The 19,429-nt window shown below is 41.0% G+C and overlaps 1 protein-coding gene and 1 long non-coding RNA gene across 2 annotated transcripts in view; one reads left to right on the forward strand and one right to left on the reverse strand.

Annotated features, from left to right (window-relative positions):
- Positions 1-19,429, forward strand: part of LOC127912778 (uncharacterized) — a 59,263-nt gene that overhangs the window by 22,287 nt on the left and 17,547 nt on the right. The gene's annotated exons all lie outside the window — the stretch shown is intronic.
- On the reverse strand, positions 5,314-6,614 carry LOC118360413 (somatostatin-1B-like). Its single transcript, XM_035739671.2, has 2 exons — positions 6,306-6,614; positions 5,314-5,791 (listed from the first exon to the last, which is right to left on the reverse strand). Exons 1-2 carry the CDS (start codon positions 6,405-6,407, stop codon positions 5,558-5,560), a joined length of 336 nt encoding a protein of 111 aa, XP_035595564.1. The 5' UTR covers positions 6,408-6,614; the 3' UTR covers positions 5,314-5,557.

The raw sequence follows: 19,429 nt of genomic DNA on the forward strand, positions 1-19,429 counted from the left end.
CTCAAGCATACTAATATAATAATAATATATGCCATTTAGCTGACGCTTTTATCCAAAGCGACTTACAGTCATGTGTGCATACATTCTACGTATGGGTGGTCCCGGGAATCGAACCCACTACCCTGGTGTTACAAGCGCCATGCTCTACCAACTGAGCCACAGAAGGACCAGGTATAACAAGTTTATTCCTAGCTACCCTGCTAGCACATATGGTTCCTTGGAACTGGTGGGAAAGTGTGTTTTTGGTTTCAGTTTGTTGTGGGAACATAGCCCTCAAGTTTCTTGAACGGTCAAATTGAATGTTTTTTTAAACATTCTCAGAACAAAAGATAACATTCTGGACTGTTCTGGCAACATGTGTTTATAGGTTACAGGTACTGTGAACATTTCACATGAGATCCTTGAATGTTTACCTGAAAAGTTTCAGTAACGCTCTGAGAAGGGAAATACTAGGTTATTAAAAGGTAATTAAATAACATTCTGAGAATGTGGTGTTGAACGCTGAGCTGTAGTCTATGAACAGTATTCTCAAGTTATTTCCCCTAATGTCCAGATGGAAGAGGGCAGTGTGAAGTGCAATTTCAATGGCATCATCTATGGATTGGTTGGGGCGGTATGCAAATTGAAGTGGGTCTATGGTGTCTGGGATGATGGTGTTGATGTGTGTCATGAACAGCCTTTCAAAGTACTTCATAATTACAGAGGACGATAGTCAGGACAATAGTCATTTAGGCAGGTGGCCTTGGAGCTCTTGGGGACAGGGACAATGGTGGCCTGCTTGAAATATGTTGGGATAACAGACTGTGACAAGGAGAGATTGAAAATGTTTGTGAAGACACTTGCCAGCTGGTTTGTGCATGCTTTCAGAACACGCCCTGGTATTTCATCTGGTCCGGCTGCCTTGTGATTGTTAACCTGTTTAAAGGTTAACAATCGGCCGTGGAGAGCGAGATTACACAGTCATACAGAAAAACGGGCTTTCACGCAAGACACAGTGTTATATTCCTCGAAGCGAGTATAAAAGGCATTTAGCTCGTCTGGGAGTTTTGCATCGCTGGGCAACTCATGGCTGGGTTTCCTTTTGTAATCCGTTATCATCTGCAAGCCCTGCCACATATGACAAGCGTCGGAGCCTGTATTGTCCCTTTGCATGTTTGAAGTCTCACCAGAGGTCATAGCGGGCTTTCTTATATGTGTCCATGTTGATGTCCTGTTCCTTGTAAGTGGTAGCTCTAGCGTTTAGGCCAGCACAGATGTGGCCTGTAATTCATGGTTTTTGGTTTGGATATGTTTTTATAGTCACTGTGGGGACGACATCGTTTAGGCACTTATTGATGAAGCCTGTGACTGTTGTGGTAAACTCCTCAATGCTATCGGCTGAATCCCGGAAAATATCCCAGTCTGTACAAGCAAAACAGTCTTGAAGCTTTGCGTCTGCTTCATCTGACCACTTCCATTTTAAGAGCATCACTGGTACTTCCTGTTTGAGGTTTTGTTTGTAAACAGGAAGCAGGAGAATGGAGTCATGGTCAGATTTGATGAAGAGAGGATGAGGGAGGGCCTTATATGCCTTTCTGTGGGTAGAATGGCAGCAGCTAATAGGGATCCTTAATTAATACAAATGCAAAAGTAAACCTCCACCAGAAATGCTGCATCTGGGTGGGCGGTTTCTTGTTTGTTTATGGTCCCACACAGTTTGAGTGCCAGAGTGGTGTTGGCTTGAAGACAGCTGTGATTATTACGGACGAGAACTCTCTTCATAGATAAAAGTGTCTGTAGCTTACCATGATGTATTGTATACATTATCAGGTGAGCAAAATTTCCCTCACACTTGAAGCAGCACACCAGTGGTTATTTATGAAATAAAACACTCCACATCCTTTTTTAAAAGGTTCTCTGAACTATTTGAGAACATTACCTAGGTCACACTATTTTGAGAACGTTTCTAGGATATTACCAAAAATCGAATGAAATGTTACCATGTGAGAACGTGGAAAAGTTATGTGAAAGTAATGAAATACCAAGAAAATATAACAAGCAACTATCATGCAACATTCCCAGACATGTGTGGGAATGTCGAATGCAAAATAACCATGGGGATAACCACACTCTAACCATAATAGAACGTTTTGTGGTAGATACTGGCAAGGCTTTCAATATATCAAATTAGACCTTTAACATACAGTAGGGAGTAGAGGTCCATTTAAATTGAATCCCTCCTCTGATTACATGTCTAAACCAGTGGAGGCTCCTCAGAGGAGGAAGGGAAGGACAATCCTCAGTGATTTTCATAAAAATTCAAATATTGAAACATTTAAGTTATCCTTTTTAGATAAAACTGTACAAAATATATTCACGTCACCAAATAATTGATTAAAACACACTGTTTTATAATGAAGGTCAACAGTAGCCTTAACAGCACTCTGTAGGGTAGCACCATGGTGTAGCTGGAGGACAGCTAGCTTCTGTCCTCCTCTGGGTACATTGACTTCAATACAAAATCCAGGAGGATCCGTTCCATAGACTTATACAGTAATTATGACAACTTCCAGAGGACATCCTCCAACCTTTCAGAGCTCTTGCAGCATGAATTGACATGTTGTCCACCCAATCAAAGGATCAGATAATTAATGTAGTACTGAAAGCATAAGATAAAGCTAGCTAGCACTGCAGTGCATAAAATGTGTTGAGTAGTTGACTCAAAGAGAGAGAAATACAATAGTAGAACAGGTTTTAACAAGTACATTTCTTAAAAAATGGAGGAGTGAGAGAGAGAGACAGCTAGCTAGCTATAAAAACAATAACTTTCACTTACTTAGCTAGCAAATGCAGCTAGCTAGTTTATCCTACTCATTTACCCCGGGGCTTACTGACTGTACACTGTACCTCATAAACACATTAGTATTATTAGCTACGTTGACTATGACTTTACTTTAGCTAATTTGGTGACAACGATGTAGGTTGTGTGTGGCGGTTATGAAATGAAGGGTTGTTTTGGAACGCTTCTTTCATCAGGTCACAGACAGCTGATGTGTTGTGCAATGAAGTCCACAAGAGAAGAGAAAAGGTGAGAGGAAGAGAGCGCATAGATGCGAGAAGGAATACAATGAGCTGTTTGAAAGTGAACGTTTGCATGTAATCAGGGTTGTATTCTTTCCACTGATTCTGTTGAAAAAACAGAAGCAAACAGAACGAAATGGGGATAAAAATACCTGAATTTGTCCAATAGAAACTCTCGTTTGCAACTGTTGGACTAATGATTACACCCTGGATCGGTAGATGCAGGCAAGAGTGTGCAAGGGAGTATTGAATGTGTCACTGTCTGTTACCTCAAATATTTCTCTTGACCTGTGTGCACCTACATTGTAAACTTTCATTCATAGGCTAGGTTGTAGCAACCTCATGATGGGTATAGGGAACATTTGAGTATAATGTAGTGGCCTAAACCTATCGATGTTACATTGAACTGGGTGAATGGAATATGAATGACAGTCATCCAGTATGCTGTAATAGAAATAAGGCCATGCTCATAAATTTTTTTTATCGTCACCGACCGCCACTTGTCTAAACTCTCATGAGGGAGGAGTTTGTATAAGACAGGACGTGATATTTCTGTCTGTGAAGGTTGCTCACATCAGAACGTTTGCACATCATATTAGCAGTACTACCTCCTGCACCTTTTGCATATTAGAATAAAGTGGTATGTGGGTGATCGTGACTTTTACTCATCACAAATAGATATTTTTTTTAAATGTGGAAAACCAACACATTCCTCAAACAAAGCAGGATAATTGTATTCCAAATGAAATACTGAGGAGCCTAGCGTGAGCTTTTGGGCATACATGGTTAGATTCTTGAATTATTGTCCTGTCCTTACTGACATGCTTTCTGACCTGCAATAATTCACGGAATCATCAGTCCCTACATGTGACCATGAATAAATAAGGATAAATGCAACAAGGGAGCTGATCGATCAACAAAAAAAAAGTCAATTTGGTCCAGAAAGAGAATTCTGACGTTCAAACCTTTTAACAGCAAGCCTTTTAACAGACATCTTACAATCATACAGTAGGTCCTATATTTTCAATCTACAAAATCTGCCGACATTTAGCCAGATGTCCATGTATGTCACTGCCTTAATTTTTTGTGGTGTATTGACGTCAATCGTATATTATGTTATATTCTACCTGTTCATAGACATTTACCTTTTTCACAACCAAAGAAGACAGTCATCTGAGTCCTTTAGCATATTATTGAATTAATTTGTTTGTGTTTTGTTGACCATGTTAAGTATTTTAATTGTAATATGTGGGTAATTCTATTGAATATAATGCAACCTTGTCCCCAGAATAATTACTATCGTATATAACAGTGACTAGTTTCACAGAGAGCGTTCCGGGCTGATGGACGAGACTAGATATGATGTCCCCTTTGCAAATTATGAATGCATGATATGGTTAGAAAACAAATGTAAGCAAGGCTTCACATTTTGATGAAAACATACACATTTTTACAAACATCTATTCTTGGCCAAAATATTTTTTTTTATCATTAAAGAAATGGTTTATCTGTAAACTCTATCTTAACTGTAGGTCAATTGTAGATCCTGTAAATATCACTTACAAATTGTTAAAATATTAGTTGACAAATAAAACATATATTTGTTGTGTTGATGATATTTGATCAATACTAGTGTTCTTTAGGATATGTTTTGCAGATAAAGAGCTAACAAATTAAGCTTGGCAGAAAGGGTAAACTATGCTCAGCAAGTTGTGTTGTTGTTCTGGACAAACAAATAGGAATTTATGTGTATCTTTGACAAGACCAGAAAATGTAAAGAGATCTCAAACATACCTGTCCACACAAATATAATTAATTGGCACTGGCATTCATTGGCACAATCCTTCACCAAGAGATTAAGCCATATCGCTATCAATCTATACACATCCATTTAACCTAACCCCTCTGAATCAGAGAGGTGCGGGGGGCTGCCTTAATCGACATCCACATCTTCGGTGCCCGTGGAACAGTGGGTGAACTGCTTTGCTCCGGCAGAACGACAGATTTTTACCTTGTCAGACCGCTGTGAAATGTGTTTTCCATAACCAAAAATAATTTGTTTTCAGCTTTTTCATGCTGGCGTACAAAACAGAAAGCTAAATATTCAAAAGCTAAACATAGAAATATCACACATAGAACAGATCTACCACTTCTTTGACTTGCTTTTAATGAGAATGACATATCTATAACGCACATTTCTATGGGAATTTGGTCAGTTGCCCATGTAATGTGAACAAAGAAAAAAAGAGACTATTCACCATAACCATGCTTTATTGTTTTTGGATCATCTAAAATAAATAAATACATACATAAATCGAGAAATAAATCATCAATATTTAAAACAGACTGTCAGTGTTTCAAAGGTCATTGAGAGCGATCTTCAAACTGGGTGGATGATATGTACAGCTCAGGTCTACCACAGTTCATGTTGGGTCTGGGTCAGATTGTGTTGTTTTGCGGGTCAACCGGAGCATAGCGGGCTGACTGGATATAACTATTAGCAGGAGGTGAAGGTTTTCCAGAAGAAGTTTTTACAGGGAGCTTTGCGGTCACGCTGCGGCAGCTGTGATAGCCTGTTGTAGGCGGCCCTCTCCTCCAGTCGAGACTCTAGGGGCTCCTCTAGATCCACAGGGGACATCCCTTCTCCGGGCAGCATGTTGGTGTCCGTCGCTCCATCTAACAAGCCAGACACCAGCTTGAGAATCAGCTCTTTGCGCTCTTTACTCAATTCCTAATAGAAAGGCAGAAGAGGTGGCAAATCAGTGGTTGCGTATATGTAGAAATATATAAATATGTCAATGTTAGCTACAAAGAAATGGTATATTTTGTTGACCTAGGTGACCTATTTCTTTATCAACTGACAAACCAGGTTAGAAATATTTGTTTCATTCAAATAAAAAAGCCATCATTTAATTCGTTATGAAAATGTATAAATGAAATTTCAAACCCATTACTAAAAAGAAATATAAAACCATTCAATTGTACTAATTTATTAAATATCAGTTATTGATAATTGATCACTACAAATGAATGTGTCAATTCAAACACAATTTTATAATGATTGATCAAACTTTTTATAATGATTATTTTTTTAACCTTTTTAATAATTGTAAAAATACATTTGAACACACATTTATCTGACAACCATAAAAAGCATAATGAAAATAACAATTGATACAAGTAATAGTAAAACATGACAATAAAAATTGTATGAAACATAATATAAAATTAAATTCTCTACTCACCCTGTTAAGTAGTGGGCTCCTTTCTTCGACAGGAAGCACGGCGGCTGCTCTAACACTGTATAGAACCCCCATGAGAGACGCTAAAATGACCAGGAGCTGCATGCTGAGAGGGAGAGAGCAGGGGATGGACGACAGGCAGACACTAAATTAAGAGACAGACAGAGAGAGAGAGATATATCTGGAGGGAGCGCACAAAGTGGTGAGAGTTCAGTGGGAGAACAGAGAGTGGTCGAGAAGGTGCACTGGTAGCCTTGGATAGGTTACTGTCTGAACACTAAAGCGATGTTGATTCTTAAGCTCTACCTCCAAAGTCCCCCACTCCTTTATAGCCCTCTCTCCCTGTCTCCCAATGACGCAGAAAGTGATGGGTGTATGACGGTGGGGTGGGGGGGGTCAGAGGAAAACAAATGGAGTCATTGATCAGTTAACCCCTTGACTAATGGCGAGACGTTTTCACGTCATGTGTCTAAGAATAGTTCTGACATCAATATCAAAATAATACATTGACAGTAATTTTATGTGTATCAAGCCATCTGCAAAAAAAGTGATCTCTGGCAGGTGTCATTTCTGGGGTTTCATCAGATGTATGCAGCACGGTACGTGAGGACTTCAAACATTAGACAACCAGCTTGAAAAAGGTTCTTCATCCTGATTCTAGTTTATTAATCCGAATAATGTTGTATTTTTTCCTTCAAATGTTTCTATTTAAAAAGATACAATAAAACCAAGGCACAGAGTCAAGGGCATGTATTTCATTCAGGACACAAATAAATAAGTGCCCTTGACTCTGCCTAGGTTGTACCATTCATTCTATCCACAGATCTATTGTATATTTCTCTGCATACAATTCCTCTCCCTCTGATTTCAACTCCAAAACCTTGAGATTACAATCGAACTGTCTGACGCCTGCTATGCCTTGCAGCACTGCGCCGACTACAAAGGGTTTGGCCATCTGTCTGTTTTCAGATCACCACATGAGAACAAGCTGTGAGCCTGTGAGACACAATAAATGCATCTACTGTCAACGGCATGTCAGATTTGGGCACTTCATTCAACAAAACACAACCGCTTTAACTGGTGTCTCTTTAGCTAATGCCTTTGTATCAAACCATACTCTTTCATCCAATTGTGGAATGGCTCCATGTATAATACACGAGAGAGTTTTCACCGGCTCCCATCCCCTGACAGGTCGGTTACTCATGAGTAGGAGCCCGTCCTCTGGTTTACTCTTGTGGATAAGGCACTCTGGTGAAATGTGTCTTAAGCCAGACACTCTTGATTTTAAAGTCCAGATATCCAGTTTTCTTCATTTACCAGTTTGTGATTGTAGTTTAGTTAGTCTTTCTGTTTCCATGCTCACCCTAAGGATTCATATTCTTATGGAGGTTGTGTTTGGGCTGAGCACACGGATATGAACTGAGCTTTACTCTCAACTTCTATTCAGACAATATACTTTGTGATTATCAGCGTGGAGGAATATGGAGTCTATGATGGCTTAGTTTAGGTAGAAAGCATTCATGTTTTTAAAAGGGCATTCTGGGATTGGTATTTTTGGACTTCTAACGTAATTATATATAGCCATTGATTCTTGAAGAATATACCTGTTTTATTCCATTGTATGTAAACAATTTAGCTTATTTTTTAGCACACACTGCTTCAAAACATAGTTAAAACTATAATGTTTTATATCCTTGCATCCATCCGTTCTCCAGCCCCATCCCTCAGCTATTTACCAAAACAAGTGGTGGGGTGACAGCTATGTTATTTTTCAAATCCTGATTTCCCCTTCAGTGCATTGATTGCATTTACATTTTATATTGTTGCCTATAGGCCTAGGCTAAATCAATCTGCCCAGACATACACTACCCTTCAACATTTTGGGGTCACTTAGAAGTGTCCTTGTTTTTGAAAATAAGGCAATTTTTTTTGTCCATTTAAAGTAGCATAAAATTTATCAGAAATACAGTGTAGACATTGCTAATGTTGTAAATGACTATTGTAGCTGGAAACAGCTGATTTTTAATGCAATATCTACGTAGGCGTACAGAGGCCCATTATCAGCAACCCTTACTCCTTGTGTTGTGTTAGCTCATCCAAGTTTATCATTTTTAAAAGACAAATTGATCATTAGAAAACACTTTTGCAATTATGTTAGCACAGCTGAATACTGTTGTGATGATTTAAATAAGCAATAAAACTTTAGACTATTTGAGTATCTGGAGTATCAGTATTTGTGGGTTCGATTAAAGGCTCAAAATGGCCAGAAGCAAATAACTTTCTTCTGAAACTCGTCAGTCTATTCTTGTTCTGAGAAATGAAGACTATTCCATGCGAGAAATTGCCAAGAAACTGAAGATCTCATACAACGCTGTGTACTACTCCCTTCACAGAACTGGCTCTAACCAGAATAGAAAGAGGAGTGGGAGTCCCCGGTGCACAACTGAGCAAGAGGACAAATACATTAGAGTGTCTAGTTTGAGAAACAGACGCCTCACAAATCCTCAACTGGCAGCTTCATTAAATAGTACCTGCACAACACCCGTCTCGACATCAACAGTGAAGAGGCGACTCTGGGATGCTGGCCTTCTAAGGCAAGAGTTGCAAAGAAAAAGCCATATCTCAGACTGGCCAATAAATAGAAAAGATTAAGATGGGCAAAATAACAGAGACACTGGACAGAGGAAGAAAAAAGTGTTATGGACAGACAAATCTAAGTTTGAGGTGTTCAGATCACAAAGTAGAACATTCATGAGATGCCGAAAAAATGAATGCTGGAGGAGTGCTTGACACCATCTGTCAAGCATGGTGGAGGCAATGTGATGGTCTGGTGATGCTTTGGTGTTGGTAAAGTGGGAGATTTGTACAGTGTAAAAAGGATCTTGAAGAAGGAAGGCTATCACTCAATTTTGCAACACCATGCCATACCCTGTGGACGGCGCTTAATTGGAGCCAATTTCCTCCACAACAGGACAATGACCCAAAGCACAGCTCCAAACTATGCAATAACTATTTAAAGAAGAAGCAGTCAGCTGGTGTTCTGTCTATAATGGAGTGGCCAGCACAGTCACCAGATCTCAACCCTATTGAGTTGTTGTGGGAGCAGCTTGACCGTATGGTATGTAAGATGTGCCAAGGGCGAGCCAATCCAACTTGTGGAAGGTGCTTCAGGGAACATGGGGTGAAATCTCTTCAGATTACCTCAACAAATTGACAACTAGAATGCCAAAGGTCTGCAAGGCTGTAATTGCTGCAAATGGAGGATTCTTTGACGAAAGCTAAGTTTGAAGGACACAATTATTATTTCAATTAAAAATCATTATTTATAATCGTGTCAATGTCTTGACTATATTTCCTATTAATTGTTTTCATGGAAAACAAGGACATTTCTAAGTGACCCCCAAACTTTTGAATGGTAGTGTAGGTCTCAATGATGTACTGTATTTGTGATTGGCCTCGGGCAGTTATAGCCATGACAACATTCATGATATTATTATCACAGTTAATTTTATCACCTGTCTTGTGTGTATTTGGAGAGGAAAGGCCAGGGGTTCAGTTTATCAAAGTGATACTGCAAATTTCTGCACCAACAACATCCTAGGGCGAATTGAAATCTAAATTTAACATGTTATTTTTTTTAAAATTCAAATGATTCCGTTTGTAGTGTTTGCAGTATTAACCTCATCATTGTGTGATGTGGAACCACATAGGGCACCCACACATCAGCCTCTTTGATATTCGTGCACACACGTCCAAATGGATTCCCCATGAGGCCAAACAGTTTTTTTTTTTACACTTCATGGCTGAAAAAATCCAAAGATTAATGTGTTGAAATGAGAGTGCCCTGAGGAAGATTGGTGATTTGGTGTGTTTGAAGGATTTACGGCAACAGACCTCTCTTTCGAATATACACAGCCCTCCCTGAGAGAAACTTCAAATATAGGAACTGTCAGCATAACACCCTGCAAAGTTCCCGACGAAGTATGTCTAATGGGCATGTTTTCCTTCATTTTCCTCTCATCAACTGCATCACTTGGCCTGGAGCTTCACTTTGACAGACCTCTCTGGAACTTAGACACACACACACACACACACACACACACACACACACACACACACACACACACACACACACACACACACACACACACACACACACACACACACACACACACACACACACACAGAGAGAAAAAGTTCACAACAACACAAAAAATATTGTTGGCAAGCTTAGTGAAGTTGGTCCCATAAACACGACATAAATGCTTCAAAAATAATCTATAAGCGCGTATTTAATTAATATTGTAGTATTTCTATAATGGTATATAAACCTACATAGTGCGTTGTCACATTCGGCAATTCAACCTACAGTGGAATTGTTAAGTCACCCTTCACATAACATTTATAGAGCGTGACATATGCTTATAGATGATTTGTGAAGCATTAATGTAGTGCATAGGAAGCCTTTATGTTTTATATTTGTAGCTTTTATAATTTCTACTTTTAAAGTAGGAATATAAAGTCATCTTTATATGACTGGGGTTGTTTTGATTCTTAATTATCCACCTTTTTAATTAAACAATGTCCATGTCCAGATTCATGTCAGACTGAGGACTGAATATATCATATGTACACTGTACCATGAAGGATACTCCTATTCTTACCCATCATCACAAAGCTGCACTGCAATCATAAATAAAGGGAGACATGAAGCTGAACATTGTACAGACAGAGGGTTTCATATGTTATACATTGTGCCATGGGGGATATTATATTCTATACCCATCTTCATCACAAAGCTGCACTGCAAGAGGTTACTGACCATGATATCAATACCCATTGATCATAAGTACAGCACGGCGAGAAAATGTAGCCAGAAATTATATACTGTCACTATATCAGAGTTAAAAGCCACAGATGTCACGAATATTACCGAAGGTGACTCCCCTTCTTGATCGGGTGGCGCTCGGTGGTCGTCGTAGCCGGTCTACTAGCTATCGCCAATCCGTTGTTCTGTGTTCCAGTAGTTCTGTCTAATTGGTATCACCTGTTTCTTGTTTGGTTGTTAGGGTAGGGTTATATATAGTTTGTTCAGCCCGCTTCTGTTTCGTGCGGGCTTGTTCGTCTGTTTTGTTGTTTGAGTGTATTTTTGTTTGATATTGGGTTTCACGCTGTCCGTTTATATTTCTGATCATTTGTTTTCGTACTTTTGTTCATGTTATGTTTCCGGGACATTAAAGCGTGTTTTTTCCCACATCTTTTGCTCTCTGCGCCTGACTCCACACCTCCTCACTCATTTATTGTAACAACAGAGACCAGCAGTGGCGAAACTTCATTCAGGGAAAGTGGGGCGCAGCCCCACCATTATCCAACAGATGGTTCTGTTTTGCATGTAATTCTGGCATTAATTTGTGTCACAAAATTATAGAATATCAGTTAGCAAACAATGTAAAGAAAATAATTGCTTCAGAATGCAGCTGTTTCAGCCTCTCTGAGTGCTTTCTGTGGTGGAAGGGCAGCCAGAGAAAGCACAGAGTGCAGGTGTCGTTGATCTTATCTGTTTGAAAGTGATTGGCTCAGGTCAATGTCACTCACATCACCACAGCACCTACTGGGAGAGCCCACTTAGGACCAGCAGCTTCTGCCCCCTTGCGTGCTGCCATAGAATTACATTGGCAGTGCCCGTCCAAAAAGTCTCAAGATCATTGGCCATAGTTAAATCAAAGTTTCTTTCTCTGATAACTTTTATTAGACTGATGTGTGGTAACTTCATTTTTTACCACTTCAAGAAAGCTGAAAAGTTATCATGAATCATGTTGACTATCTATTCATTTTCAAATTTAACATTATGAATGAAAATGTATATTTTCCCTATATCCATCATGAAGTTGCTCCAACCTAGACTATGAAGTATACAACGTAGATGTACACAGGTCGCGAGATACATTTGAGGTGACAGACTGTGACAGATGGACAGACAGTGTCACATAGGATGTAATCAGTCCAACAGTTGCAAAATAGTTTTGTTCGGTTTGCTTCCATTTAAGAAACATTTTAACAGAATCAGTGGAATGAATACACCCCTGATCACGCGTAAACACAGTTCACTTTCATAGCAGCCACATTGTAATCCATCTCACATCTATGCGCTCTCCTCCACTCACCTTTTCCCTTGACTTGTGGACTTCAGTGCACATCAGCTGTATGTGACCAGGCGAAAAAACCTTTCCAAGCAGTTTAGCACTTACAGTTGAAGTCGGAAGTTTACATACACCTTAGCCAAATACATTTAAACTCAGTTTTTTTTTGTTTTTTTTGTACAATTCCTTTCCACAAGCTTCCCACAATAAGTTGGGTGAATTTTGGCCCATTCCTCCTGACAGAGCTGGTGTAACTGAGTCAGGTTTGTAGGCCTCCTTGCTCGCACATGCTTTTTCAGTTCTGCCCACACATTTTCTATAGGATTGAGGTCAGGGCTTTGTGATGGCCACTCCAATACCTTGACTTTGTGTCCTTATGCCATTTTGCCACAATTTTAGAAGTAAGTTTGGGGTCATTGTCCATTTGGAAGACCCATTTGCGACCAAGCTTTAACTTCCTGACTGATGTCTTGGGATGTTGCTTAAATATTTCCACATAATTTCCCTGCCTCATGATGCCATCTATTTTGTGAAGTGCACCAGTTCCTCCTGCAGCAAAGCACCCCCACAACATGTTGCTTCCACCCCCATGCTTCATGTTTGGGATGGTGTTCTTCGGCTTGCAAGCCTCCCCCTTTTTCCTCCAAGCATAACGATGGTCATTATGGCCAAACAGTTCTATTTTTGTTTCATCAGACCAGAGGACATTTATCCAAAAAGTATGATCTCTGTCCCCATGGGCAGTTGCAAACCGTAGTCTGGCTTTTTTATGGCGGTTTTGGAGCAGGAGCTTCTTCCTTGGTTAGCTGTCTTTTCAGGATATGTCGATATTGGACTCGTTTTATAGTGGATTATAGATACTTTTGTACCTGTTTCCTTCAGCATCTTCACAAGGTCCTTTTGCTGTTGTTCTGGGATTGATTCACACTTTTCGCACCGAAGTACTTCATCTAGGAGACAGAACGCGTCTTCTCCTGAGCGGTATGACGGCTGCGTGGTCCGATGGTGTTTATACTAGCATACTATTGTTTGTACAGATGAATGTGGTACCTTCGGGTGTTTGGAATTGCTCCCAATGATAAACCAGAGTTGTGGAGGTCTACAATATTGTTTCTGAGGTCTTGGCTGATAACTTTTGATTTTCCCTTGATGTCACGCAAAGAGGCACTGAGTTTGAAGGTAGACCTTGAAATACATCCACAGATACACTTCCAATTGACTCAAATGATGTCAATTAGCCTATCAGAAGCTTCTAAAGCCATCACATAATTTTCTGGAATTTTCCAAGCTGTTTAAAGGCACAGTCAACTTAGTGTATGTAAACTTCTGACCCACTGGAATTGTGATACAGTGAAATAATCTGTCTGTAAACAATTATTGGAAAAATGACTTGTCATGCACGAAGCAGATGTCCTAACCTACTTGCCAAAACTATATTTCTTTAACAAGAAATTTGTGGAGTTGTTGAAAAACAAGTTTTAATGAGTCGAACCTATGTAAACTTCCGACTTCTACTGTACACCGGCGGGCCCTGGTGGCAATACATTTGTAAAACCAAAAGCTTACCTTGACTTTCCAGTGTTGTGTTGGATAGTCATCAAATCAATATCAAAATCAAATCAAATATATTTGTCACATACACATGGTTGGCAGATGTTAATACAAGTGTAGCGAAATGCTTGTGCTTCTAGTTCCGACCATGCAGTAATATCTAACAAGTAATATAACCTAACAATTCCACAACAACTACCTTCTACACACAAGTGTAACGGAATGAATATGAATATGTACATAAAAATATATAAATGAGTGATGGCCGAACGGCATATGCAAGATGCAGCAGATGGTATAGTGTACAGTATATACATATGAGATGAGTAATGTAGGGTATGTAAACATTATATAAAGTGGCATTGTTTAAAGTGGCTAGTGATACATTTAATTACATCAAGATGCAGTAGATGGTATAGCGTACAGTATATACATATGAGATGAGTAATGTAGGGTATGTAAACATTATATAAAGTGGCTAGTGATAAGTTGATTACATCAATTTTTCCATTATTAAAGTGGCTGGAGTTGAGTCAGTATGTTGGCAGCAGCCACTCAATGTTAGTGGTGGCTGTTTAACAGTCTGATGGCCTTGAGATAGAAGCTGTTTTTCAGTCTCTCGGCCCCCGCTTTGATGCACCTGTACTGACCTCGCCTTCTGGATGATAGCGGGGTGAACAGGCAGTGGCTCGGGTGGTTGTTGTCCTTGATGGTCTTTTTGGCCTTCCTGTGACATCGGGTGGTGTCAGGGTCCTGGAGGGCAGGTAGTTTGCACCCGGTGATGTGTTGTGCAGACCTCACTACCCTCTGGAGAGCCTTACGGTTATGGGCGGAGCAGCTGACGTACCAGGGGGTGATACAGCTCGACAGGATGCTCTCGATTGTGCATCTGTAAAAGTTTGAGTGTTTTGGGTGACAAGTCTAATATCTTCAGCCTCCTGATGTTGAAGAGGCGCTGATGCACCTTCTTCACCACGCTGTCTGTGTGGGTGGACCAATTCAGTTTGTCCGTGATGTGTACGCCGAGGAACTTAAAACTACTGTCCCGTCAATGTCAATGTAGATAGGGGGCTGCTCCCTCTGCTGTTTCCTGAAGTCCACGATCTTCTCCTTTGTTTTGTTGACATTGAGTGTGAGGTTATTTTCCTGACTCCACACTCCGAGGGCCCTCACCTCCTCCCTGCAGGCCGTCTCGTCGTTGTTGGTAATCAAGCCTACCACTGTAGTGCTTTCTGCAAACTTGATGATTGAGCTGGAGTCGTGCATGGCCACGCAGTCGTGGGTGAACAGGGAGTATAGGAGAGGGCTGAGAATGCACCCTTGTGGGGACCCAGTGTTGAGGATCAGCGGGTTGGAGATGTTGTTACCTACCCTCACCACCTGGGGGCAGCCCGTCAGGAAGTCCAGGACCCAGTTGCACAGGGCGGGGTCGAGACCCAGGGTCTCGAGCTTAATGACGAGTTTGGAGGGTACTATGGTGTTAAATGCTGAGCTGTAATCGATGAACAGCGTTCTCACATAGGTATTCCTTTTGTCCAGATGGGTTCGGGCAGTGTGCAGTGTGATGGCGATTGCGTCGTCTGTGGACCTATTGGGCCAGCTAGCTATCATAGCATCCCTCTGTTTGAGCAGGGTGTTTGAGTAGACTCAAGTAGCTAACTGCATTTGCGATCTAAGTAAGTGAAAGTGAAAAAAATGACTCTCTCTTCTTCATTTTCGAAGAAAATAATTTGTTCAAAACTGATCAACTATTGTCTCTCTCTCTCTTTAAGTCAAATATCAATCAATCAATCAATCACATTTATTTATGAAGCCCTTTTTACATCAGCCCGGTGTCACAAAGTGCTATACAGAAACCCAGCGTAAAACCCCAAACAGCAAGCAATGCAAATGTAGAAGCACGGTGGCTCGGAAAAACTCCCTAGAAAGGCAGGAACCTTGGAAGAAACCTAGAGAGGAACCAGGTTCTGAGGGGTGGCCAGTCCTCTTCTGGCTGTGCGGGGTGGACATTATTACAGTACATGGCCAAGATGTTCAAATGTTCATAGATGACCAGCAGGGTCAAATAATAATAATAATAATAATAATAACAGCAGTGGTTGTAGAGGGTGCATGGTCCTTGGGCTCAGGTCCTCTGAGAGAAAGAGAGAGAGTGAGAGAGAATTAGAGGGAGCATACTTAAATTCACACAGGACACCGGATAAGACAGGAGAAATATTCCAGATATAACAGACTGACCCTAGCCCCCCGACACATAAACTATTGCTGCATAAATACTTGAGGCTGAGACAGAAGGGGTCGGGAGACACAGGGACGACCAGGCATGATATAACACACGGCTAGAGGGATATCTTCAAACCACCAACTTACTACCCTGAGACAAGGTCGAGTATGGCCCACGAAGGTCTCCCCCACAGCACGAACCCAAGGGGGGCGCCAACCCGGACAGGAAGATCATGTCAGTGACTCAACCCACTCAAGTGACGCACCCTCCTAGGGACGGCATGGAAGAGCAAGTGTAAGCAAGTGACTCAGCCCCCGTAATAGTGTTAGAGGCAAAGAATCCCAGTGGAGAGAGGGGAACCGGCCAGCAAGGGCCGTTCGTCGTTCCAGTGCCTTTCTGTTCACTGTTCACTCTGTTCGCCAGAGTACACCCAATAATAGTACCTACTGAAGATATGTCACGCCTTGATCTGTTTCACTTGTGCATGTCTCCACGCCCCTCCAGGTGTCGCCCATCTTCCCCACTTATCCCCTGGGTATTTATACCTGAGTTTTCTGTCTGTCTGTGCCAAGATTCTAGCAGCCGTGTTTAGCACTAACTGAAGTTTATTTAGTGGGGAAAGTCCTTCTCTGACTACAAGATGGTTATCATTAGCATCGCTAACTGGCTGAACACAGAGTGATAGACAAACGCTTGCACCATACAGACAGGGCCAATATTGATGGCAATGAATTGGCAGATATTGTGTTACGATTGGATTTTTAAAATAGAGATGAGAGTTTTTTTTCATGGGCTGCCTCTCTATCTACTGCATCCGCCTATGTTGGCACTCCTCACCTGCGGTGGAAGGTGGCTGAGCTACAGCGGTGTTTGCCAGACCACGAGACATCCCGAAAATCTGCCTTCTCACGAAAATGTCTGTAGCGTCTGAATGGTTTGACATATGACCACTCTCACCTAGATGCGCAATCAAAGGATAATTACACTCAAAAAAACAGTTTTAGTTCATAGCCCCCCCTTTATTTGTTGTTAATTAACCATTATGCATTATGTTTTCATACATAGTTCTGAGCTATAGTTCAAATCAGAGTTTGATTAATTTGTTACATTGTATTATTTATTTTTTGGGGTCCAATTGGTTTCACATTGCCAAATGTCAAATGAACTAAAATTCCTAAACAAAACAATGTGTTCATGCAAGTCATTTGTTTATTGGCCAAAAATGCTCATGTTAAAACCATCTATGATCATCATGGTACATCACCTTGTGTCCCAATTGTCATATTACTTTTGCTTTGGTCTTCCAACAATATTCAGGAGAATAAAAATGTGTAATAGCTGCTCTAACTGCTGAAATGCTGTGAATATATTCAGTAACCTATATCCCCTGGTCTCCCCTAATCTGCGTAGGATACACTCATAAATGCACTGCTCACAAAATATTTATGATATTACGTGCATTTAATCAAATGCTCACAGTCAAACAACCAATAATATTGTGCGCCTGTGTTTGGTCTGGACTGCTTTCACACCTGCAGCCAACAACACAATCATACAAATGAAAATGGATTGAGACCACCCTTTTGGCGCGAAACACACAATCATACAAATGAAAATGGACTGAGACCACCCTTTTGGGGCAAACCACAATGCGTTGCTTCCGAGTGCATATAGTGTTCACACCAGTCCAAACTAGCTGAACTAAGGGGGTGGTCACCAGAGTTTGGAAAAACCTGGTGTAAAAGCTCCCCAAGTTACATTGCCCACAGACATGCTGAAGCGAATATAGAGTTTTTTTTAATCTAAAGGGACAATCTGAAATTCAAACAACAGCAAAGTGGTCACCCCACCACTTTATTTGGTAACCACCTGAGAGAAAGTGCTGGAGAAATGTAACCACTCTCAAATTCATAGACAGAGCTATGCTGCCCTAACAAGAAAAAGAGCAGTACCTGCACATTTCGTAAGAAATTAGTTTTTTGATTGTTTCATACATTAAATGCATGCTTCATCATGTGGACAATTATTCTGCCTCCGTTGTGTTATGGAGAAATTGTGGGGTCATGTTTACAGTCACGGGATAAAGGCGGTAACTGTCATCACTCATGTCACTTACTGCCTTTTATCTTGGTTTCATTGAGCCTTGGGCTGCAGTGTCCACGGTTTACCATGGTATTATTTATTATTCTTTACTGATACAAGTATCAAACTATATGACACTGACAGCCACATACAAATAAATACATGAACACAAGTTTGTTAAACAAAATTGTAATGGAAACGTATTCCAGTGGGTGTACCAAGCAAGAAGGCAGTAACTGCCGTCTAGGGTCAAAGGTCATGTCAAAGGTTAGGGTCAGTATTAATCAAATATAGCCTCATAGGAAGACATCTCCAATGATCTGCCTACAGTTAATTTGGCTGGACAATAAAACAACTTTTTACGTCATTTTTGTCAGTTCGGAGGGCATGCTGTCCGGTCCTCTGGCAGTCTCTGTGGGGGTTCAATTCTCGGGCCGACTCTTTTCTCTGTATATATCAATGATGTTGCTCTTGCTGCGGGCGATTCCCTGATCCACCTCTACGGGTTCCGACCTTGAATATGTGGACATCTATAAGTACCTAGGTGTCTGGCTAGACTGTAAACTCTCCTTCCAGACTCATATCAAACATCTCCAATCAAAAATCAAATCAAGAGTCGGCTTTCTATTGCGCAACAAAGCCTCCTTCACTCACGCCGCCAAACTTACCCTAGTAAAACTGACTATCCTACCGATCCTCGACTTCAGCGATGTCATCTACAAAATTGCTTCCAACACTCTACTCAGCAAACTGGATGCAGTTTATCACAGTGCCATCTGTTTTGTCACTAAAGCACCTTATACCACCCGCCACTGCGACTTGTATGCTCTAGTCGGCTGGCCCTCGCGAAATATTCGTCGCCAGACCCACTGGCTCCAGGTCATCTACAAGTCCATGCTAGGTAAAGCTCCGCCTTATCTCAGTTCACTGGTCACGATGGCAACACCCATCCGTAGCACGCGCTCCAGCAGGTGTATCTCACTGATCATCCCTAAAGCCAACACCTCATTTGGCCGCCTTTCGTTCCAGTTCTCTGCTGCCTGTGACTGGAACGAATTGCAAAAATCGCTGAAGTTGGAGACTTTTATCTCCCTCACCAACTTCAAACATCTGCTATCTGAGCAGCAAAC

This window comes from Oncorhynchus keta, chromosome 28 (genome assembly GCF_023373465.1).
Source record: "Oncorhynchus keta strain PuntledgeMale-10-30-2019 chromosome 28, Oket_V2, whole genome shotgun sequence".
NCBI classification, from domain to species: domain Eukaryota; kingdom Metazoa; phylum Chordata; class Actinopteri; order Salmoniformes; family Salmonidae; genus Oncorhynchus; species Oncorhynchus keta.